The sequence below is a fragment of the Rhynchophorus ferrugineus genome, unplaced genomic scaffold, assembly GCF_030347505.1.
Source record: "Rhynchophorus ferrugineus isolate W39M unplaced genomic scaffold, kcgeb_rfMv2 rfM1, whole genome shotgun sequence".
NCBI lineage: Eukaryota > Metazoa > Arthropoda > Insecta > Coleoptera > Curculionidae > Rhynchophorus > Rhynchophorus ferrugineus.
Genome location: NW_027472580.1, coordinates 59,541,175 through 59,567,820, shown reverse-complemented (window position 1 = coordinate 59,567,820; position 26,646 = coordinate 59,541,175). Strand labels below are relative to the sequence as shown.

At 30.4% G+C, this 26,646-nt stretch overlaps 1 protein-coding gene across 2 annotated transcripts in view; it reads right to left on the bottom strand.

Moving 5' to 3' along the window:
- LOC143198976 (cGMP-dependent protein kinase, isozyme 2 forms cD4/T1/T3A/T3B) overlaps nucleotides 1-26,646 on the bottom strand; it is a 355,938-nt gene that overhangs the window by 153,391 nt on the left and 175,901 nt on the right. Inside the window, exon 2 of one of the 2 annotated variants that reach the window (XM_076408694.1) lies at nucleotides 1,031-1,537. The exons of the other annotated variant lie outside the window; for it this stretch is intronic. Coding sequence (XP_076264809.1) covers nucleotides 1,031-1,464 — 434 coding nt within the window. The 5' untranslated portion in view covers nucleotides 1,465-1,537. The remainder of the gene's footprint in view (nucleotides 1-1,030; nucleotides 1,538-26,646) is intronic. 2 annotated transcript variants of the gene reach the window in all.

The following is a 26,646-nucleotide window of genomic DNA, read 5'->3' as shown; positions in this document are numbered from 1 at the left end:
AAGGAATTTAGAGTGTCGATAAATTATTGCTTTTTGAACAGAAAACATACAGTTGAAACAAAAACCTGGCTTGATGCCGTGTTACCGGAAACTGCCCCAGGAAAATCAACCATCAAGAATTGGTACGCTTAGTTTAGACGTGATGAAATGATCATCGAAGACGGTGAACGCCCAAAAGAGGTTGTTACCGACGAAAACATTAAAAAAATCCACAAAATGATTTTGAATGACCGTAAATTGAAACTGAATGAAATAGCAGACACTCTAAAGATATCAATTGAATGTGTAGATTAAATCATTCACAAATACTTGGGTATGAGAAAGCTCTGTGCAAAGCGGGTGAAGCTCGAGCTCACGCTCGATGAACCCGCTCCAAAGCGTGGGAAAATGCAACAGTAGGCTGGCAAGCTATGGCGTCTGTATTTTGGGATGCGCATGGAATAATTTTCATTGACTACCTTGAAAAAGGAAGGACCATCAACAAAAGAAACGACGACTATTACATAGCCTTATTGGACCGTTTGAAGCACGAAATCGTCGGAAAACGGCCGCATTTGAAAAACAAAAATAAAGTGCTGCTTCACCAAGACAATGCACCGTATCAAAAATCCAATCAATTGGGCTTCGAATTGCTTCCTCATCCACCGTATTTTCCAGATCTGGCTCCCCAACGACTATTTCCTATTCTCAGATCTGAAAAGAATGCTCGCTGGGAAGAAATTTTCGTTAAATGAAGAGGTGATCGCCGAAACTGAGGCTTGTACAAATCATACTACGAAAATGGTATCGAAAACTTGAAGGGTCGCTATAATCAGTTTATCACCCTTGAAGGGAATTATGTTGAATAAAATGCCAAAAAATGGTAATTTTGCCAAAAAATGTGTTTTACTACGGTAGGCCGGGGACTTTTCAATTGATCTGTTATTGTGTATATGTCAGGTTATAATTCAGTTAGCGTAATCTAATTCAGTTTATGACTTAGATTACCCACTGTTTAAAAAAATGTGCAATAAAAATAAGAATAACTTACCGTACAGTCTTCGGTATTTTCGTAATTTGTAACTCGTTCTTGTTCACATTCACCGGTTCAGCACTGATACCTTCCCGTTTTATCCGAGGTTCTGGCGTCTGCGTCAGATTCACCTTATTCTTACTCACTTGCGACTGTTCATTGTTATTATTAAACCATGTATCATCACCAAGAGATATTTGTTTAGTGATGATCTTTTGAGTAATAGGCCTCACCACCTGCCTGAACTTATCGATTTCATTTTGTAGGTATTTAATTTGTAATTCTTTATCTTCTAGTCGTCTCTCCAACTGTCCAATATACTCGTCTTTCTTCAGCAGTTCTTTGTTTTTCTCGTCCAGTATCAGTTTATAGCTTTGTATAATTTCCACTTCGCGAGGAGACATTTTTTTCGATCGATGCACAAGTTTATTCACGAAACTGTAGCAGCTCATTTTAGTTGATTTTAATGTCCATGATTACTTTCTAGTCACTAGTGATTTCGAAACTTATACTATCGCACTGGAACTAGTAAAAAAAACCATTACAATTGAATGCTAGAAGTAGACATTGTCGCGCGATTATTTTAATCGTCAGTCATTGTTTCGATCTTACCTAATCACGAATGTAATAGATATTGAATTTTTATCGATTTTCATTAAATTGTTATGATTTTTGATAACGATAATTGCTGATCCCCTTCAAGCCACTCAGATGTGCGAATTTTACCGATATATTTTATTTCGTTTGTAGGTGATTTCGAATGTGATTTATCAGAGTATTACAATAAATCCTGTTTTTTAATTATGGTAGTAATATGTAATATAGTATTAAAAGTGGCAGACGGGCGTCCCGTTGGTTTACAATTTTATTTTATCAAATAATCGAAAGAATCATTCTATTATGAATAAATATGTTATATTAAGTTTATTAAAAACAGGTAGTATAGTGGATGTATATATTCTGGTTTACAATATCCCATATACTAGAATAGAAATTAAAAAAAAAGATATTTTCGAAGCTTGACCCATTGAGAATGCCCTTCAGAGAATTTTTCAAATTACAAACGCCTTTCTCTCGAAACTGCTTTTTCGGAAACGCTTGATATAATATTTCAAGTTACTGAATCGTGTATATTGGCTTTATTGACTAGAATTATTATTGTGATAAATGCAGTGCACCGCAGTCACGAACTGATTGTGGTTGTTATTAGATAAGTTAGGGTTCGACCAACTGTGGTTTAAACAGAGATAGCAACATGCCACATAAACCACAAAACAATCAATTTTTTCATATTATCAGAGACATAAAAAATGAAAATTTATTAGCACGTAAGTGCTTGTATTTATTGACGCTAATAAGAAAATAAATTATCTTTGACATAATATTCTTGAAATATTGTATTTAATAAAAAAGAAAGGTGTTGAAGAGTACATATGGTATAATTAGAGGTGTTCTAATTCGGGGATTCTGGTTATGTCTTTATATCCTGAATCTTGATAATATTTTTTTGCTAATTCAATAACCAAATTAATAAGTAAACTAATTCATCCTTGAATCCCGCTAGGGCTGATGTTTGGTGTCGCTAAATAACCAGCATACGTGTTATGGCGATTAAAAATAAAAATGTTCTTTACTAATATTAATAATGATCTTAAAGATTTGGTTCATTGCACTGCCAACTTAACTCTCGTGGCGATGAATGAAAAAATAGTTTTAACAAAAAAATTGAACCGACTCAGAAAATAAATAAGGAACTTAGTAAAAGGTAAAAAATAATCAAACCTAGATATTTAGCACAAAAAACCGTTTTAAAATAAAATATGTACATCATAATTGTTGTAATAACTAAATAAAAATAACCAAAAACCTGATTTTAATTTAGATTTGTTTTGTTGCTAATTAAATTTTTTGTATATGTCACAAAATTATATTATTTTTATATTGTTTAGGCTCGGCACCGACTTGATCAGTGATCAGTTAGGTAGGGTTAAATTGTATATAGTAGAATATAAAATAATAATATAATAATATATATAATATTAAATAAGGATTTTAGTTATTTGTATTTAGTTATTAAAACGATTGTGATGTACATATTTTATTTTAAAACGGTTTTTTTTTGGTGTTAAAAATTTATACAAATTTGCTTATTTTTAAAATTTTTGAGAGTTCCTCATTTATTTTTTGATGTCGTTTCAATTTTTTTGTTAAAAATATTATTTTTCTCTTTTTAATGTTAGATATTCATTCAATAAATTACGAAGTTATTTTATTTAATATTACAATGGGTAGGCCTAGAAAAGGTGCAGAACGTATAAGGAAAAATAGGAATAAAGAAACAATGATTGAAGATAAGGAACGCTTCAGGCCCCGGGGTGTCCGCTAACTAGCCTAGGTGATTTGACAAATGATCTAACTAAACAACAACAAAAAGTTATTGTTTCCCGCCAGGAATCGAACCTGCGAACTCCGTTTAGGAACTAAACGCTTTAAATATTACACCATGGAAGCAGTTGTCTACAATATTTCTACGACGTATTATATGATATAATTAGTGTTTAAAAAGCAAACTGAATGGCTCTTGCACTGAACGACCTCCGATTTTCCGTCACATCAGCTCAGCAATAACATTATACCCAAATATCTGATTATTATAGATAAAAAATATGTGAAAACATTGTATATGGATTTAAAATTTGAGCATTTCCCTTGATTTCCCCCTTCCCCCAACATATCCTGATATGATTCCAATGAGACCACCTCGGAAGTGCACTCTTTCGAATAAAAAAAGAATAGTAAATTTTTAAAATCGGCCAACAATTGACGGAGAAATCATTACAGCCGAACATAGAGTAATATTACAAATTGCTAACAATAAAATATTTCTTTGATATTAATATTCAACATATTTGTATTAAAATAAAATATGAATAACTATAACTAAAACAACTCCTTATGACATTTCCTATTATCACAAGTGTTGTTTGCTATTTTTATAATATTTGACTTAAAAGTTAGTAATCTGCTAATCTTCAGTTATTGTAAAACAATAAATAGTACAAATCTACAAATAGATAATGTTTATTAGAATTAATACAGTGATTTGTTATACTTTTTACTTTAAATACACAATAAGTAACTATTCTGGCATTGTGACTTAAAATTTATAAGATTTTAGAATAATCCCCAATTATGAATTTAAATTCATTTTGAGGAACTTAAAATAAATAGCGTAACTTACTATAAATAACGTACTGTAAATTGTATATTGTCAAAGGAAATAACACAAAATTAATTTCGGTCTTATATTATGTGGCGCCAAAGTATTCATTAGAATTATCTATTCATTACCCATTGTCTAATTAAATTTAACTAGAATTGTTAAAAAATAAGCGGTATCAGTAGAGGTAATGGAGTACTTACATCACATCGATTATTACTGTGTCACACAGTATCTGAAAAATCAAATAATCTAGACTACCAGTTACAAGAAAAAAAACAACATTATACCTAGAATATATAAATAATCATTATTCAAATATTATTATCAATGAATTCAATTAAAAATACAACTTAAAAGTTTTTAATAACAATAATTACCAAAAAAAGACTGTAGTCGTTCAACTTCTGATTGAAAACGATAACAAGCTTGAGGCATAAACACTTAACTGGGTAGTATAAATAACCTATATTAATTAAATGTTAATTTAAAATGTATAAATTATCATTGCCAAAATGAGTAAAAAGTACATAAATATTGTAGAGTTTATTTTTAAAATATTTATTCAATTCAATTTAAAATTATCTTTAATCAATGTGTTATATGGTATATTCAAAAATGTTTATGTGTATTTGGATACATGTTAGCTCCTACTTATGCATTATTTTGTGTTGTTTTTCTTATATTTAATTTACTATTATTCTGGATTAATACCACTCATTAGTAGTAAGTAGTAGATCTTCAGTAGGATGGTTTAATTTACTGATTTAGATCAAAATATGAGGTATGATGATAACAAACAAATATTATACAAGATATACAAAAACCATTCCGTGTACAAAATAAGTCTCCCTTAGTAAACAAAAGAAATTAAGCAATTAAATAATGTCATATTGTCTGGTTTGAAACGTCATATAGTAAGACCGCACAAGTTTAAATGACATTTGAATTTGATCATGAATGTGAATTAGCAATTAACATCTTTTTTTTTCTTCTGTTCCACCAATTGTTTCTTCAAAATGCGAGTAAATGTTAAAAAAAATAATAGCTAACGATGGCCAATACTTTGAATAAAATATATTTTACTAATTTCTCCGATTAAAAGCTTAAAATTACAAGAAAATACCTTAATACCTTAAAGTTATTTGTATATCATAAGAACACAGCTTATGAATCAAATAAAATTATAATACAGATATTTTTCAATCAAAATGTGTTTAATATTTATCAAATATGTGGTTTTGTACCACTTTAAGCGACATAAACAAAATTATAATATTGAAAATGTAGATATAAGTTTGGTTTTATATCAGTAAAATGCTTTAAGTACTTGGCTAAGAATAAAATCATCTTGAGTAAAAACGTTTTCTAGATTGCACATGTCTATTTTAACTCAATATTTACGCAATTTCGAACATATATAACACCAAATGTTAGTTGCACTAAACGTACAAGTAGTGCCAATCTAAACAAACACTCTACCAAATGATGTTTTATAAAACGCGGAGTCTGTTTAGTTGCAAAAATCAACACTCTGGAAGTGATAATATAATTTTCATTTGGTTAAGAATGAAAACAAATCACTAAAACTTCTTAAAGCGTGACAAATATATCGCAGTAAGTTTATTTTTTCGTTCATTACGATATGCATTTTGGCTATCTCGATGTCTAAATCAAAATAGAAAAAGCGTTTTGAAAATGTATTTAGACAATTAAGTTTCATATTTATAATAATTGAATTTGATTGTAACTCTAAAATATAAAAAGTATCCCTAAATAATAAGAATGATAACAGTGGTATTACAGATAGTAAATAGTAAATGACTACTATTTACTTATCAGGTTTTAAACATTGAATCTATCAATCGTTTTATCGAGATCTCACAGGTTAGAAAAGTCTAATTATAACAATAGTATATATGTATAAAAAATCAAATCCGTATAAAAGCACAATTATTTGGATAGTAATTTACCTGTAAAATGAAAACAAATTAATGTAATAATGCTCTAAAAATAACCTTAGTCGTAATGTTATTGTGTAATTGAAAATTTTCTGATATGTATTCCATTTATAAATGTTACGGCCTTTTAATTGTTTCGTCTAAATGGTAAACAAACATACAAAACACAAAAATCTAATTATTATTATCAGTGTGTTGTTGCATTAACTGGAAAGTAATAAATCAATTTGAAAAACTCTAAATAGAAAATTGTATTTATAGTTTAACAACGAAAATATGCGCATTAGTGAATTATTCATTCAGGACTACTTTATTAATGAAATAACTTTGAGTAATATCCCTTTCAAAATATTTTTTTAAGAAAAAAAAAGACAAACAAAATGATCCAATATCGAATATCTTAGGATCTACAAATAAGTTTTGAGTGTTTTTGTGACTTTAATGATTAATTCAGGGAAATTGTTAAAGTTTGTTTTTTTCGACGTAATTCATTGTTTGTTATTATCTCTTTGATTCATTTTCCAGGCGGCATACGGATTCAGCACTGAAAAAAAATTACAACAAATTACTAAAACTTCTTAAAGCGTGACAAATATATCGCAGTAAGTTTTTTTTTTCGTTCATTACGATATGCATTTTGGCTATCTGGATGTCTATTTCAAAATAGAAAAAGCGTTTTGAAAATGTATTTAGACAATTAAGTTTCATATTTATACTAATTGAATTTGATTGTAACTCTGAAATATAAAAGGTATCCCTAAATAATAAGAATGATAACAGTGGTATTACAGATAGTAAATAGTAAACGACTACTATTTACTTATCAGGTTTTAAACATAGAATCTCTCAATCGTTTTATCGGGATCTCACAGGTTAGAAAAGTCTAATTATAACAATAGTATATATGTATAAAAAATCAAATCCGTATAAAAGCACAATTATTTGGATAGTAATTTACCTGTAAAATGAAAACAAATTAATGTAATAATGCTCTAAAAATAACCTTAGTCGTAATGGTATTGTGATAATTGAAAATTTTCTGATATGTATTCCATTTATAAATGTTATGGCCTTTTAATTGTTTCGTCTAAATGGTAAACAAACATACAAAACACAAAAATCTAATTATTATTATCAGTGTGTTGTTGCATTAACTGGAAAGTAATAAATCAATTTGAAAAACTCTAAATCGAAAATTGTATTTATAGTTTAACAACGAAAATATGCGCATTAGTGGATTATTCATTCAGGACTACTTTATTAATGAATTAACATTGAGTAATTTCCCTTTCAAAATATTTTTTTAAGAAAAAAAAAGACAAACAAAATGATCCAATATCGAATATCTTAGGATCTACAAATAAATTTTGAGTGTTTTTGTGACTTTAATGATTAATTCAGGGAAATTGTTAAAGTTTGTTTTTTTCGACGTAATTCATTGTTTGTTATTATCTCTTTGATTCATTTTTCAGGCGGCATACGGATTCAGCACTGAAAAAAGCTAGTGAGTAAACAAAGCTTTCGACGTCTCTTGACTAAAATTCACACATCTCTGGTTTGTTTTCGCCTTGTGTGTCAATTCTTTCATACGTCATCACTCAAGGAGCATGCTCCTCATATATTTCATACAACTATAGATGTCCATTGCCTTGCCACCAATTGTACTCTGTTAATATACAAGTTGACATAGTCATGAGACATGAGTGATATACATTGAATATTAGAGGAAAATTATGACGCTTTAATTTATATTATTTTTTATAAAAGCCTCAACAGTTACTCTAAATCCTACTGAATGAATGAATTACATTAAAAAAGTTCTTTGTCAACATATCTTTAAAAAAAACTTCTCATAGTGATTAATTTATGAATATCTTCAAGTCATAAAACATAATAATATTCAAGTTTTTCAATAGTTCTTAATAAAACACTGCACCATAAAAAATATGATTTCAATTAACACGGCATGAAGGCCTTGTTCATAAAATACAAAAAATGCTACCAAAACAACACAACGAACTATTAAAACCATACATTACAACCAGAATGTTTAGAGTCAAACAAGAAGATGCTTACTCTACAATAAAAGGAGCTAAAGCAGGTGTACCACAAGGAAGTGTACTGGGATCAATGCTTTATCTACTTTACACTTGTGATATACCACAAATGAAAAATATCACGATGGCTACATTTGCTGATGATACTGCGATTATAGCTGTCGGAGACAATAGTCAAGAAGCCTCACGAAAATTACAACGGGCATCACTTGTACAATATAAATAATTGGACACAAGTTTGGAAAATAAAAATTAATGAAAGTAAATCTGTACATGTTCAGTTCACCTATAAACAGACCGTACAAGCACCAATAACATTAAATAATACTATCATTCCATATAGCAACAACGCTAAATATCTCGGAATCAAGAACTGGAATTCATATGTAGGAAAATGTACTGGCTAATTGGAAGAAAATCACAATTGTCAGTACATAATAAATTGTTATTATATAAGCAAATATTGAAACCTATATGGATATACGGAGTTCAATTATGGGGATGTTCTGCAAAGAGTAACATAAATAAAATACAGTTTTTTTAGAACAAAGTCCTGCGAGGTATTGTGGGTGCACCCAAATACTATAGGACTGATTACCTACATCGAGGCCTTCAGATGTCCACAGTCAGTCAAGAAATCAAAAGAATTGCAAGGAGGCATGAGGAAAGACTTCATTCTCACACGAATATTGAAATATTACAACTATTGGATACCACCAGAACAGGACACAGACTCAAAAGAATAAAACCATCTGATCTTGTGTAATGTTGGGTAGTGAGGTGCATATATTAAAAAATACAGCAGTGACATGTATAAACATTATTTCACCAAAGACTGAGATAGGGCCCATGGGTCCTCCTAGTTATATACCTAGTTTTAAGTCATCATAAATACAAATTGTAGGTTAGAACGACTAGTAACAATGTATTAATTAAATAATACTAAAAATTTCAATCAACACTTACAGATTACTCTAAACTGAGCAACTGTCATCTTTTACTGATCTAACATTATCCAACATATCCATTAATTAAATTTACTTGACACGATTATACAGTTGCCAAGCATTTAATAAGGTTTGTAAAATCGTTTTGATGACAACAAGGATACGTGTATACATGATCACGATTAACGCCTCTTTTATGAAAACTCAGATGCATTTGCAATTAATAGCCATCTTTCACCATACCTTCCTTTAGTATATTAATGATCTACAAATGAACTTGTTACATTCATCAATTGGTATTTAACAAGCGAGGTCTCTTTGTTTTGTTTGAGAAGTATAATCATTACATATCTTAAAAAAATTAAAACCTATACATAAAAATAAAATACTAGTTCAAATTAAAATTATTACAAATACTTCATAATGTATCTAAAAATAGTTAAAATTTAATTGTACAATGAAAGCCGGTTCATATAATAATAATCTAAAAATATCCTTTAACAGCAAATGGATTAATGACATTAATTGTGTAATGGCATTCTGATAATTAAAGATTGCCTCGGATATAGAAGTTCTAAAAGTTACAGTATTTGAATCTATATAAAACAAAGAAATATTTAAGTATTCGAAATGTTTAATTCTCTATGTATCTTTAAAATCCAAGAAATATGACAGTAAAAATATTAATTACTTACTTAAGCCTACTCCCCGGCCTACCATAGCAAAACACATTTTTTTGTAAAAATTAGTTTTATTTTTATTCAACATAATTCCCTTCAGAGGTGATACACTGATTATAGCGACCTTCCAACTTTTCGATATCATATTTGTAGCACGATTTGTCCTTCGATTCAAAATAGGCCTCAGTTTCGTCGATCACCTCTTCATTCAACGAAAATTTCTTCCCAGTGAGCATTCTTTTGAGACTTGAGAACTGGAAATAGTCGCTGGGGGCCCAATATGAAGAATACGGTGGATGAGGAAGCAATTCAAAGCCCAATTCATGGATTTTTTTGACACGGTGAGTTTTCTTGGTGAAGCAGCATTTTATTTTTCTTCAAATAGGTTGCATTTTCGGCAATTTCGTCCTACAAACGGTCCAATAACACTATGTAATAGTCGCTGTTGATGGTTCTTCCTTTTTCAAGGCCTGTTACGTTTTCCCATGCTTTGGAGCGGGTTTGTCGTGTGCAGTCCACTCGGATAACTGTCGATTGGACTTCGGAGTGAAATAATGGAGTTTCATCTATTGTCACATATCGACGCAAAAACTCAAAAGTGTTTTTAGTCAAAAGTGAGTTCGCGCGGCACCCACTTTGCACAAAGCTTTCTCATACCCAAATATTCATGAATGATAAATGTACACGTTCAGTTGATATCTTTAGGGTATGTGCTATTTCATTCAGTTTCAATTTACGGTCATTCAAAATCTATTTGTGAATTTTTTAAATGTTTTTGCTTCAACTGTATTTTTTCCCTTCAAAAAGCAATATTTTATCAATAAGCGAAATTATTTTTATCCATTTTTTCACAATAACAAAAGTTAGTTCCCTCAAAATGCTATAATTCACAAACCAATGATCCAACAGCTGTTAAATTTATACACCCATCTTTTAAAAGCTAGGGTAACTAAAAAACAGATGGATTTAATTCTAGTAGCGCCACCTATGTGTCAGGTCGGGGACTTTTCAATTGACCTGTTATAATACTTGGAGAATATTAAGGTTTTTCTTTTCGTCTACTAGATTGATAAGCTAAAACCAAATGGTCTTCGGCTGATGTCGCTTCAGGTTCGGGGTATAGTTGTTTTGCAGGCGGCAGAGACCCTGGGTTAGGACTGGGACTGTCGTAGTTTGTTTACTACCGGTTGGTGTTCTAAGGTTTCAATGGAGAACCTCACACTGGATATGTTTATGAAATTTTTTACAAAGGGGATGCCTGATTCGAGGTGTGTATTGACGTTCCTCATAAACCATGGGGCTCTGAGTAACGCATGGACTTTTTTGGATGAATGTTAAGGTATATAGTTGAATTTTATACAGATCTGGCAATCGCCAAAATAACTGTAGGTCAAGGGAAACTGGGGAAAGATCAAATTATTCCAATTAATGGACAATATGGATATTGTTAGATCAATAAAAAAGGAAATTGATTCAATTTGATATAAAGAGTATATATTCATTAAAAAGGTACATTTATTTCGGATCTTTTAGTAATTCAATTTTTTTATTTCATTTTGTTATTAAATTAAACAATTTTGATCCTTTTAAATTGTCTAATATTCTAAATAGTAATTAAATGGAATCGAATAAAACAAAAATTGTCTGTCCAGAATCCTCTAGTTCTAAACTAAAATAAAAAAGTAGACATATGCTTTAAAAATATCGTCCTTATCATTACTTGACCTTGATGACGATATTTGAGATTGTTACAAAAATGATTATTTGTCCTTTCTCCTGTGTCATGGCTATTGCCTGATTAAAATTCTAATAGCACTTGTGTGTTTCGGAATACAATGAGTTATAGGTTCAAGTCAAAATAGTAAAACATTGGTGAATTTTAATGTCAGAAGATTATCATATTAAACTTACGAATAGAACAACTCATTATGTTATGAATACTTACATAGTTGACAATGACTTTGACTTTGCTAATGGTTATTAGTTTTCAAATAAAAATACTACTATGATTAAGAAGATTTGAAAATCGTGCTGTTATTTGTTGTTATTTTTTTCCACCAGGTAATACTTTTTCTTATTATATCAACAAGGAACCTTATTTTAGTATTATTTATGCCTTATTTATGTGCACTATTTCATTTCAAGATGGCGAATTTATTCTTCTTCTCATGAAAATAATGACTTGACTCATACAGAATTGATTATTCGCGAATTCTTAATAAAAATAAATCAAATCATATTCCACAGCTGTTTTATTCAGCTGATTTAGTTCCGTTGGACTGGCTATTGATGTTGAATCAGTTGAATAACATAAATATGATCGGAAGTATAAAGATATGATAAATTACATTAAATAGTCTTGCATCGGTTATGCAACCATTAAGAAGAAATAACAAATATATCTGTTCAAGATATTCACGAAAACAAAAATATTATCTCGATATGCGTGTTACATAAATCTTATCTATTGAATTTTTCGTTAAGATAAACTTACTCGACATACTACTCTAAAAAATAGTAAGATGTAGAAATTCACAGGGTTGTTTATCATAAATTTATATTTGGCGGACTCAAGTGTCAATAAGAAATATTGAGTATTATGCTTGCTTCTTCGAGTTGTTCTTCAAAAATCAACTCATGTTATTCTTATATAGTGTCCTTTCTATTCACCTAATTTTGCCCCGTTACTCCTCAAACTCAAAAAGTCATTCTCGGGAAATCTTTTTTATCCGGTACTATAATTGAATAAAAGTGCTAATACAGAGATTATTCCAAGAATTTATAGATTCCAAGATAAATGCATTATACCCAAAAAAACTAAATAACCTGTTTGATTAATATTTAAAAAATTTAACAATTTTTTGATTGTAATTTCAATTGTAATTGTTCAAAAAAAACAACAATTTTTAAACAACCTAGACTGTTTAAATTCGATGGCTTTGTCATTTCTCTACATAAAATGACATTTTTCGATTTAGCATTATTAAATATAATTAAGTTTTATGGACACTAGTTGTAGAATGATCAAAATTGTATTTTTGACATTCACTACTTTTGTAGTTTGATTGAAATAAATCTGCTGCCCAAGTTTACCAAACACTTTTACAACCTTAGGTGATGTTGCTCACTCATATCCTAACTGTCAGTTTTGATTTCAAGGATTGAATAAAAGTGGAGCTTAGCAGCTGATCAATGAACTGTTTCCAGACGTTTACATGCTACAGGAAAAATCCAAAATGAGATAAAATGGTTACCATACTAACTGAAAATACCAATTCGAACTATTCCAACATTGCGATTTCAATGCTTAGCAGTTAAAACAGAAGAGTTTTCCGTAGATTATTCAGATTGGCAATGAAATGCGGGATGTGTCATCTATATCAACATCGAAGAGGAATATTCATTACCATAAAGTATTGATCTACATATAGTGGGATCATCAAGATCTAGTGTATTACGATCTCCTAAACCGAATGAAGCTATTTCTGTAGATGTGTACTGACAATACATTGTTGTTGTTCGAAGTTTTGTTGTATAAAACCTAATCATGAGACATAGCGCCTTCTGATCGCCACTTGTTTAGATCGCAGCATGGCTTGGCTGGCACACGGTTTCGATATTCTGAAGAAGTGCGATAATTGATCGATGGGGTCGCTGCCAAACCAAATTGATCTTTCGAGACGGAACTGTCATGTTACCATAATGATTGTCAAAAATCGATACAATGTATTTTATTTATCAATAGCCACTGTTTCTTTCACATTTCAGGCAATTTACGGATTCCATCTTGAAAGAACGATGTTTTGAGGCTATCCAAGAATCGATCCATTTCTTGGAATCTCATAAGAAGTGAAGCGCTGCTCAGACAGGTCACTGCTCATATATCGAAACAAGTGGTAATCACAATGAGCAAGGCTTAGAGCTTCCCATTTTAATGTTACTAAGTGTTCCTTCACCGGTTTTGCAATATGTGGTCGAGCGTTGTCATTATGAACAATTGTTGTATTTTCGTTTGATTTTCGCGGAGTGCTTACCTCAAACAAATCAATTCTAGTCGATAGTGATACTCTTAGATGATTTCATTGAGTAATGCCTTCTAATCCTTGTCTTCAAATTTTTATCAGTCCAGAAATCTTATTGTCTTCGGTGTGAAAAAGTGTTTTGTTCACATTTTGACGAAATAATAAATACTTAAGCCAGTCAATGATGCTTCAACATGAAGTTCGTTACAAATGCATTCGATGTGATTTAATACACAGTAACGCCATCTGTTGCAAATCCTTTAAATTTAATAAATAGGCTTGATATACTGCAATTTTTTTAATAAATGTTTTTCTAAGGCGATTAAAATATATGTAAGCAAAATGCTTAACATTTAATGTAGTTTCCTACTCAATACCCTTATTGTAATTTTACAAAAAAAATATTCTGTTATTTGTCATTTGGTAGGGATCAGAATTTATCGTGATATACTGATATCGCGTTTTTCCATCCCATCGAATGCATGGGAATTGATTTCGCTCGAAAAAGCTTTTTAATGCATTTAAATTTGTTATTTGGCAGCGGTATGCAAGAATCATGTTAATCATTCGGCGTTAAATCGATTTCGTTAAATCGGACACGAAGGATCCGCACGAATATTGAATAAATAATTCAACGGGGAACCTCGTCAGTTGGTGGATTTTATTGGTTGTTGATGCGATGGAAGCGCGGTTAATGGGTTGGGCAAGATTCCGTGTGGCATTCTCATAAAAAACTTCGATTAGTAAACGCGAATATGCGTATTTTTATATATTGGTTTCGTGCGTCTAGATGCAGTGAACTTTTCAATCGCTCTCGCAATGTATTTTTCATCTGGGATGCCGGATCATGTAGATGTAGATTTACAGTAGTTTTTTAAGAAAAATATCATGGACGGGATTCTTAACCTTTCTTTAGCATCTAGCAATGTTTATATCCTTTCCTTTTTTATGTTTTTATTTTAAATGGTGATAGTATAGTACTGTTGATAAAGAACGCAATGTTGAACATTTCGAGGCTCATAATAGACGAAACTGTCATGGAAGATTGCTATAAGTATTACTGAAATAAAAATTCTCACGATATGACTAAGAATGTTAAAAGATATTGGAACATGTGGAATCAGCAAAAACTTACATAGAAAAAGTAAAAGTGAAGTCGTATTCAATGCGTTTTACCGCTTCTTGAATGAGTACCCAACAAGTGTAGTCTAAAAAATAATTAAATCCTTACCTTAAGTAAAAAGGCACCATCTAATCAGCAGGTGCTAAAGCTATCAAACATAGAGAACACCATCCTGAGCTTACAACATCCCACAACTTACTTTCCAATTATTCTAATTAACCGTTTTAGCTATCTATATGTCTTAGTGCATCCCAAGTAATATACAAACATATATCCATCATTTCTTTTTGAGCCTCTAACATATTTAGTTACATATTATTCACGATTCTTAGTCACGTTTCTTAGAAAAAACCATAATGACAATTTCCTGCCGAGATAATACGTCCAAAAATAATCTGTAGATTATGCATAACTTCGCAACTGTATTCAGAATAATATTTTTGTGTTTGTTACATATTATTTTTAAAATACTTAAGTAAGTCCTTTAATATCTCGGTTTGAAGTCGAGCCCGAGTCGAGCTCAAATAATACAAAACTAATAATAAAATGTGGTGACATATACATAAAATTAAATTACGAACAAAACAAATCTAATTTGTTGCTCGGTACCGACTTCAAACTGATCAGTTGGTAATAGTTAAAATAATATTGTAAATAGATAAATAGGTTTAGGTATTAAGCTAAATTGTGTGTATATAGTAGAACATAAAATACGTGTAGTAGATAGGTTAAATAAGGTTTTTGTTTATTTTTATTTTGTAATTACAATGATTATTATGTACATATTTTATTTTGAAACGTATTTTTGTTGTTTTGTTTTTCTTAGTGAGTTCCTTATTGATTTTTTGAAGGCCAACTGAAGGCAAGATTGAAAAAGAAAACAGACAATACGCAAATTTGAGTATGAGTGCGGTACCATAGAAAAATAGTACCGAAAACAAGCTAGTGATCGTGCTAGAATACGTGAACAATGAAGTGTAAATAAAAACCAATAGTTTTAATTTAAAGGGTATTCTTAAAGTATAACTTAAGTATAAGTTTAAAAAAGTAACTATGATAAAAAAGCGAGGTCGGGAGAAATCAAGGTCGAACGCCCAGAAGATCTACTAACTAGGGATGCTGCGGCATATACCATTAAATGCGGATCCAAGGGAATGGAGGGAGGTCCTAGAGAGTTAGTGAACTTAAACCGGAGTAGCTTAAATTAAGATATCTTAAATAGATTAGAAACAACAATAAATATTTATAAATAGCGTATAGCGGAAAATGCCTGCTATTATACTTATATATCATTTATTAATAAAAAGTAAGTTAATAATTATTATTTTATTGTACCGCTGTTTCAAAAATTGTTTCATTGTTTCCTTAATATGCCAGTAATGTCAGTAATATTTTTTGGTTGCATATTTATACGTTGTAAAATGAACATAATAACTTTAATACAAGATATAAATTCTTATCTTAATGAACCAATTCTAAAATTATTTTGTTAAAATGCACCCACGTGATATCAATTATGACTATGGAATTACTAATTACTGGATTATGTATGTATGAAAACAGTTGGATTGTTACGTAAAGCAACAAGACAATTAATATTTCCATTTAGATTATCGTTTTATCTGAACAATTGCTCTTTTATTAGCACATTTCCGTCATTATAGTTAACTGCTACAATACAGACTGTTAGCATGAGAGATATATAGATCCTATAATAGAATGCAATTATCTATTCTCTTAATGGAACTGATAGATGGTGAATATAGTTATCTCCCTAGTTTAAATATCTATTAGTATTCACCTGATACATGTCTTGTATTAAATTCTGATTAATTCAATTAAGTAGAATTTTACAGTTTTAGCAATATGAGCTCTTTAAATTAATTTTATTGGAGTAAATATTTATTATCAATTTAGTCTTTGCAGATATTCGCTTAGTTCATTTTATTGCTTCCTCCGACTCCCGAATAATTTTCACACATATTTTTAATGATTACTAATATATAATTTTCTATAGAAAATTATATATTAGTAGTCATCAGGACTTCTGATAACTATTTCTTGAAATAGAAACTTCCATCTGGTCTGGCAGATGGTTCGATAGATCCATGATTTATATTTAAGCAAGTCGTTTAAATTTAAGTTTACGAAAATTGTAATATTTTTCTTTTTGTATAGTTTAGGGAACTAATTTATTCGGGCTTGGGCAATAAAAGACGGTGCATCGACAACGACAATGAGATTTTATAAGAAAATATACTGAATGCAGAATTGATAAAAAAAATGTATTACTGAATTGACTAAAGATTTGCAACTAAAAAGAACATGTATTATTAATTGATATTATGAATTATTGATAATATTTGATAAGCGCCCATTTAAAGTGAAAGAAAATTATAATAATACAAGCAAGCACCTAATAAAATACTTGTAAGATATACGAATTTTGAAAATGGGAAAAATAACACAATAATTTAATAGAAAAAAATAAAAATAGCTTAAATGTGTGAATTTTGCTCTCCTGTCAATGACATGTTTGCTTTGTATTTAATGATTAATATTTTTACTACCAAGGAGATCTTGATTAATATTCGACTATGAAGTTACACTTCAGATTGTTTCTATTATGTAAAAGTACTAAAACAGATTCACAACTTTTATTAGTCAGTTAAAGTTATCAAAAACCGACACATAAAATTAAATAAATACTTATGACATTATTTTTAAGACTAAAAAGTATTCTAAGCCTGATAATTCAAAGTATTGTTAGACCTTATTCAAATAGAATAAATTCTAATAAATTATAATAATAATAATAAACACGGAATACCCACTATATATCGAATTCAAAAAAGCAGTCAGATGAGGAGATATAATATTGATTGCTGAATTTCTGTATTTACCTCCTCCATTTGACTGCGTATAATAAATAGTTGTTTTTGGTCACAACAGATCAATTGAAAAGTCCTCGGCCTTTAGTAAAACACGATTTATTCTGTGCTACAAAATAGGGCTCAGTTTCGGCGATCACCTCTTCATTCGACGAAAATTTCTTCCCAGCGAGCATTCTCTTAAGATCTGAGAACAGGTAATAGTCACTGGAGGCCAGATCTGGCGAATACGGTGGATGAGGAAGATATTCGAAGCTCAATTCACGGATTTTTGCCATCGTTTTCGCTGACTTGTAACACGGTGCATTGTCTTGGTGAAGCAGAACTTTCTTTTTCTTCAAATGCGGCCGTTTTTCGGAGATTACGTCCTTCAAACGGTCCAATAGCGGTATGGAATAGTCACTGTTGATGGTCCTTTTTTTTTCAAGATAGTCCACGCGTTATCCCACGCTTTGGAGCGGTTTCATCGTTTGTAGTCCACTCGGATGACTGTCGATTGGACTTCGGAGTGAAATGATGGAGACATGTTTCATCCATTGTCACATATCGACGCAAAAACTCGGCTTTATTACGCTTGATCATCTTCAAACACTACTCAGAATCAACAACTTCTTGTTGTTTTTGGTCAAAAGTGAGCTCGCGCGGTACCCACTTTGCACAGAGCTTTCTCGCACCCAAATATTCGTGAATGATATATACGTATACGTTCAGTTGATATCTTTAGAGCGTCTGCTATTTCATTCAGTTTCAATTCACGGTCATTCAAAATCATATTTTCGTCGGTAACAACCTCTTTTGGGCGTCTACTGCGTTCACCGTCTTCGGTGCTCATTTTACCACATTTAAACTTAGTATACCAATCCTTGACGGTTGATTTTCCTGGGGCAAATTCCGGAAACTCGGGATCAAGCCAAGTTTTTGCTTCAACTGTACTTTTTCCCTTCAAAAATCAATATTTTATCAACACGCGAAATTTTTTTAATCCATTTTTATAACAATAACAAAAGTTACTTCACTCAAAATGCTATAATTCACAAACTAAAGATCGGACAGCTGTCAAATTTATACACACATCTTTTGAGGGTCAGGGCTAACAAAAAAAAATATGAATTTAATTCTAGTAGCGCCATCTATGTGTCAGGCCTGGGACATTTCAATTGACCTGTTAAACATTATTTTTGAAAAATATTAAAATGTGATCTTTTATTTTCCAAAATTTTTTTCTACATACTTGTATTAATCTGTAAAAGAATTTAGACTAACCAATAATACAATTATATAATGTATTGTTTGTATTTTAACTAATATGCATACTGTGAAATAATACCATTATTTTATTTGATCGTTGGATTTTCGCAAGTGAAACTTCAAGGATTATGTAACCGGTGAATGATTGTAACAAATTAAATATTATTTCACTTAAATATTGGGCCATAATAATAATAAAAGAAAATAATAGATTTACCAATAATAAGCGAATAGAATCTTTAAACAATACCTGGCGGTATAATAAAAGGATGGAAATTTTATTGATGTCTTAATATGACAGAATCATTTGTTTTGATGACGGTGGTGATAACGAGATATACAATCAGTTTGTTAATTTGCAATTTCAATGTTTAAAATCATACGGAAAACTACTTCCTAATTTTCATATTGTGTATTGCTTCACACGCCATATCTGATAATTGTATCAAAATAACAGCTACGCTCAAATGATCATTATTGCCTTACTAATTGACACATTGAAAAAACAAATCGATGATATCTATTTGTTAAACGTGAACGGCAATCAGTCCGATACTTCAATGAATCTGTTACGCTTATTAATTTAAAAAGAATAATTGTTCATCAAGAAATTCATACCGAATATAGGCCGAAACGTTAATATAATTTTTGAATAAACGGTCCTTAGATCAATAAGTGCTGAAAATCATTTGCAGTTTTCTAATCAACAAATTAAATACTAGATATCGCGTGACAAATGTATTGTTTAACAGCAGTCGATAACAGATAGAGTAATTATTTGCAGTTAGCGGTCCATTAGCTATGATGTATCAAACGATTCAATTGTTATAATTCATCTGTATTTACTGATGATAGTTCATATCAATAATACTTCGACACACAAAGAAATATTTTATTAAATTAGTAGTATTAAATGGTTTAAAAAGTTAAAATTTGACTTTTGAAAAATTTAAAGTGAAATTATATACTAAACTTTGTGATATTTGGTTGGCCGAAATATATGATTGCTTAAAAATGTACGTTTATTTTTGTTACTTAGACTTACAAAATCATATGTATAGAGTTAGGCAATATAACATGAACACCCTGCAAGACAGTACATATATTGCTTGTTAGTAATACTACTTCCATGTAAATAACGCGAGGTCTATATATTGTTTCCTCGCTTATAACTACATTAAGACATGGTATCTTGTATGGTATATTTCAGTGTATTATACGCTTTCTTCTGAAATGTTTAAAATAAGCGATGATTGAATTATGTGACATTTTAGAATTCGAAGGAGGTGTAGTGACCGCTACAACCCTTTAGGCTACCACTATTACATCTACATTAAGTTCGAAGGCTGGCAACGCCGGTGGATTGGTACCATGCGGTTCCCGGCTATAAATGATCACCACGACGACGAATCTTTCTCTTTTCTGTAACTATTGTAACAGTACCACTTTCATATCGCTTCCGTACTTCTTTTAACCTAACCTAATATCCTGTCCATTCTCCCGTCGACCACATGTAGTACTTAACACATGAAATAAACGAGTTTTTATTCAGCCATGGTTTTCTGTTCCCGTGCGAATTTCTTCCAGAAATATAGTAGTGAATTTTCCGACAAACAATCGTGTCGACAACTACACATTCCGACCGACCAGATGAACATTCCTATAAGGACAAACCGTTGGTGTTCGGTTAGCTGGAGCGTCTGTGATGAAAACAGCTGAACTGCTTAGTACTTCTAGAGTGTCAGTGATCATGGTAATTACAACATACATAAGACATGGTAAATCATTATCGGCGACAAGAAATAGTGAGCCGAAAACAAAGTTGACGCAAATCGACCAATATTAAAAAGCATTGTAACCAGGCAACATAATACCTCCGCGGTAATAGTGACATTAGAACTGAACACTCACGTAATACTATTTTGACAAAAACATTACGGCGGAAGCTCCAAAACCTAATATTCATTGAAGGGATGTTATTGAGAAATCCTTCATAACGAAAGCCAACGTCAAGCTGTAAAAGAAGTGATGCAACGAGCATAAAACCTGGACACGTGACTATTAGAAGAATGTGGTATGACCCGATGAATCATCGTTTTTATTGTTTTCTAGAAATGATTCTGTGTGGAGATCTTGTATGTATGTATGGAGAAAAGAAGCCAGACTACCTACTTCCTACAGTCAAGCAGGGGGAGAATCAGTTATGATTTGGGTAATAATATCATCGTATTCAGATAGATCTCTCATTCAGATCTGCACTGCGCTGGTCGGATTATAGCGAATCAACAACTCCAATGATGTAGTTCTTACTATGACTAGAGTATTGCTAGCAAACACCACCATATTCCATAATGTGCGCGTACACATAGTCAAACGGGTTCAGTGTTAGTGTTAGTTTGAAGAAAATCAGAATATCATGAAATATTTTCCCAACCATTAGACCCTAACATAAGAGGAGGAATCAAATATAAACGGTAATATCGTAAGATAGATTTATTGAACAATGGTATACACAAACTAAACATTTTCAATGTCACCTTCGTGCTTTACACCTTTTTCCCACCGATTTGGAAGCTTGAATATTCCTTCTTCGTAAAATTGCGCACATACTCCTCTACTTCTTTATTCCTTCCAAATATTTTGCCTTCAAGTGATTCTTTCAAGGGCGCAAACAAAAGTAAAATTTGTCATTTTTGAAACTTGTTGCAGCTTGTTGAACTTGTTGCAAAAAATTGTAGCTGCTTTAACAGAAAATTGTCACTGAACGCCTTATTAATAAATAAATGTTGTTTACATGTCATGTGTTCATATTATCCATCCCATTATTATCCATTATTTGTCCATCCATATATGTTAAGTTACAAACACATTTCAGTAATACAGTAATTTTAGAACTGGCAATGTTGATTGTGTAGCATTCGTGTGTTAAAATGATAAATTTAAAACCGAAGTTAAAGATATAACTAAGATTTCGAAAAGAATACATTTATATATTTGCCATAATTAGCGTTGGGAACTATCGGCTGAAAACAGCCGAAACAGTCGATAATCGCAAAACAGTCCTGTCGATAGTTAAAAAAGTATTCGACTGACTGGTTTTTCTAATCGTGATACAGACGGAGACGTATAAAATTATTTTTTGAGAGAGAAAAGGATGGTGATAATTGCTTGGATCTATGTTATGTAGAGATCAGTTTATTATATAACTAACTTTAAATGATCCCCTATATATTTTATCGTATTTTAATATTTGAAAACTAATAATGACAATATAATTTGTGTTTTTTAACTGCGCCATAAGTGAAATTACGTATCTTTTTTCGTACTAATTTTGGGAAAGAAAAGGAGAGAGATAAATGCGGGATTCTATTATGTTCCAAAGTTCAATTTCATTTTGAATGATGTAAAATATATTTGATATGGTTGTAAAGACTACTGACTCCCAAATATTTTTATCGTATTTTATTAATAAATATTTATCAACTATTTAACGAAGTTTGAAGCTTCAATGAAAGAAGCTTTAACATTTAAAAAGCTTAAAAACCGCGAAAGAAAAGAAATCTAATAGTTAGCAAGATGAGGTAAATACAGTCGAAATTATTTTACATTTTTACCCTATTACATCAATAAAAAATAATGAAAATTCTCAAAGATTGCTAGATCAATGTACATTGTTTTTTGCAATCGTTTCAGAAACAAAACATAAAACCGGAACAGAGGCAGACCGTCAAAAACTGTTTAAAACTACTGTTTCAGTCGACCAATCGCGAAACAATCGAATTAATTAGTCCAGACTGAAAATAGTAGAACAAGAAGAGAAGTAGTTACTGAAAGTAGTTGATAGTCGTTTTCAGTCGATAGTTCTTAACGCTAATTATTATTTCTTAAAAAACTTGAAGGAAATAAACCTAGAAAATATCAAATAACAACGATTAAAAATAAATGTTAATTTGATATAGTACAACTGAATGGTAATGGTAGATACCATAATTAGTTAATTTAAAAAATAGAATAACAAATTAAATAACGTAAAAGATATCATTTGATAAGAATATTTTACAACTCTAGTTACTCGCAAAGTAAAATTCAATTTGATTTGCTACTGAAATCGGATACAGTCGGTAAGTAATTGAAACGGCGAATAAATAAAGGTGCAATAAGGACGACAAGTCGGCGTAAATCAAAATTGTTCTCGTTCCCCGCGGAGAGATTTATTGAGATAATGGTAGGAACGGCCATCGTCAGGGAGCGTTGTTGCTGACATTTTTATGGCGCCATATTGTACGCATTAATTGTAGCTATTTACGAGCGCGTACGCAGAAGATAATTGGTCGAAATGAAAAAGAGTTTTGCTTTTTCATGTCATTTGGCTTTCCTTGCTCTGTTGCCGAACCCGGTGGGTGTGGTCGACATTGCACGAAACAGTTAAACGACTTCATTATGCACCAAACACGTTAGCTGATATTGCACACAAATATGGAGTCACTTTTACTTATAAATTTAGACTATTGATAGTAAATACAAGTAAAAACATAATATTATGTATTTTTGTAATAAGTTTATGACAGATAGTTGATAATGATTGGAGATATTGTTAATAATATAATAATTGAATGATGATATTGACAGTTGATTAACGAAAGCTCGACCTAAACAGCTGTGCTTAGTTTAAACTGAACATGTGCATTTCGTTGATATTTCCTTAAAATACCGCTATAAAGTATGTTTAGATATACCCTGTTCGTTTAATAAAATTTCATTCTTGAAGTGGAGTTCTTCTTGCTTTGAAAATACTATTACAAAGTATTTTTCTTATGTTTACGATATATCCTATTTGCTTAATAAAACTTTATTCTAGAATTACAAAATACCTACCAAAAATCAAAATATAACTGGATTGTTCTGGATTTTAAGACGCAAATTGAAGAAACAAAACGAACATGTGAGTGATATTTTAAGAAACAAGAATATATTATGCTTACATCAAGAGTAGTATTAAAGATAATAACCATTTAAACGTTAATTAAATATTAAATATATTAACCAAAATGTACATTTGTTCTTCGAACATTATATTCCTTTGTTTGAGTTTTCATACTCATACCATAATATTATACTGTGTCATCAGGCATAAAATAGTCAACTTTCAGTGGTTTATAAGACAAACTTAGTTACACATATATATCATATGTTTTGTGTGTTTTTATTACTTTATAATGTTCAGGTTATACCATATAGAAGACTTTTTATTTTATTTTAACGATAATTAAAACGCCTTTATAATGAATAATATATGATTATTATATATGATAAAAACATAATATAGCATTGTAATTATTAACACATTTGTGATTACCAAGTAAATATTAATTAATTGGCCCAAAATAATAAATATAGATATTTGTAACATTGCTTAAGTAATGCTATATATTAATAAGCAAATTCTTATCTTATAATTGCAAATTCCTATCTTATCATATTCATTTACTTTTTTTAGTTTCCTTTATAACAATTAGGCTTTATCTAGACTGGATCTACTGCTTAACGTGGGCCCGGAGCAACGAATGGCATCCAGCTTAGAGATTATCCCAGAAGATATCTGGTCTATATAGCCTGGTTACTAAAGCCATTGGGATTATTTTTCTAATCAGATTTTGCATTCTTGCCTTTTGGACATGATCACAAACGTAACTTTATGACTATGGCCCAACAGAATTTGAAGCCGCGATTATCGCCACAGTTGGAGAACCGTCGCATTGACTACTGCGCCAACCAAGCCGCCATATATTTATTTACTTAGATACACTTTTCTGTATTATATTTTATGTTATGTTATCACTACAATTTCATGAAAAACTTCTGATATTGTAATTGCCCCATATATCTAAATCTGTATGGTGATCTAGACATAACGGAATTGTATTAAATATGCACAAATATAATAACTTAAAAACTTTAATATAATTTTCTAGTAATTTGTATGTTCATCCCACATATAAGTAGACCGACATTTCCAACATATTTTTCTTATTTTTTTTTAAATAAACCTTAACTTCTTCAAAATGATAAATATATATTTTGAACTTATCTACTGGTAAATTATTCCATACAATAAATCATAATCTTACTATCTATCAAAAGAACAATATAAATGCAAAATTAAGGTAGGACTATCAATTTAAATCTACCATATGATTACATTATGTAAAAAGAAAAACTGTAAAAATTAAAAATTTGAGAATGAAACCTCTTTATTACTAAATAAAATGAATACATAACGTTAACAACATTATAATTATAAATGATCTCATGTGACAGTTCGCTCGAAAGCAAACGCGCATGTTCACTTAGAACCAATCACAATCTATTTAGCTCGAATTTTCGCATTTTATAGTAATGCTGATAAACATTAAATATTTTAACTCATAATTGCATAATGGTGCGTTCGAAATCATAAAATAAAAAACAGAATAAAATATTTTATTGTGTTTTCGAATTAATTAGTTTCATTAGTTACTAGTTAATAGTTACTAATATTTGCAGTTTCCGCTTCGTTGTCTGGCTAGTAACTGTAAGCAAATCTACGGAAGTTTTGATGATATGCATTTGTAAATAAATAATAACGTTATGTAAATATAGCTGCCTTTGTATAATCTATTCTTAGTATAACGTATTAGCATAATGTTGTATGAAGAAATATATTATGCCATTTATTCCTGTATAACTAATTGTCAAATTAATAATGATAAAGCGAATGGTATTTCAACGAAGAAAATTAGAAAAAAAAAGAGAAAAAGAAAATAAAAAGAGACAAAAACAAACATTATTTTGAATAGTAATTTATTATTCATTCACAATTAAAAAAACAAACTAAAAAAACCTAAACCTTAGAATGAATAAATTATTATTATTCATTTGTTGACTATCAACTGTTTATTAGATAAATGTTCTACTTCTATACTAATTTTAAAGAAAATTTAATAAACTAGTAAAACATAATTACATTACGTTAAATATTATATTAAACTTGATAATAACTATAACTAAATGTGTGGTAATCAGGACAAATTTTATTGATTTTATTTACAATATTTTATCATCATGTAAATGGTATTGAATTATGTTTCGCGATATTATAATAACTTGCAAATTATAACGACATTCATATAATTGGTCACCATTTTAACCGGATCCAAGCACCGGGATCAACGGTACGATCACGTTGACTCGGATATTTCGAGACTAATTAGATAGTTAAGCTGTTGAAATCAGTTGCCGCACAGCTATGTTGTATCACATCGCATCGTGATGATTTGCTGACCACGATTTCTGTACGAACATATCAAACTCGTTAATTGACAGCCCGTTCGTATGTGAATGGAAATGCATTTGAGCTAATTAAACTTTTCTTTATGATATGCTTTAGCTTGAAATTTGATAACGAATAAATCATAATTTCGTTAATTAGGTTATTATGTTGTTATG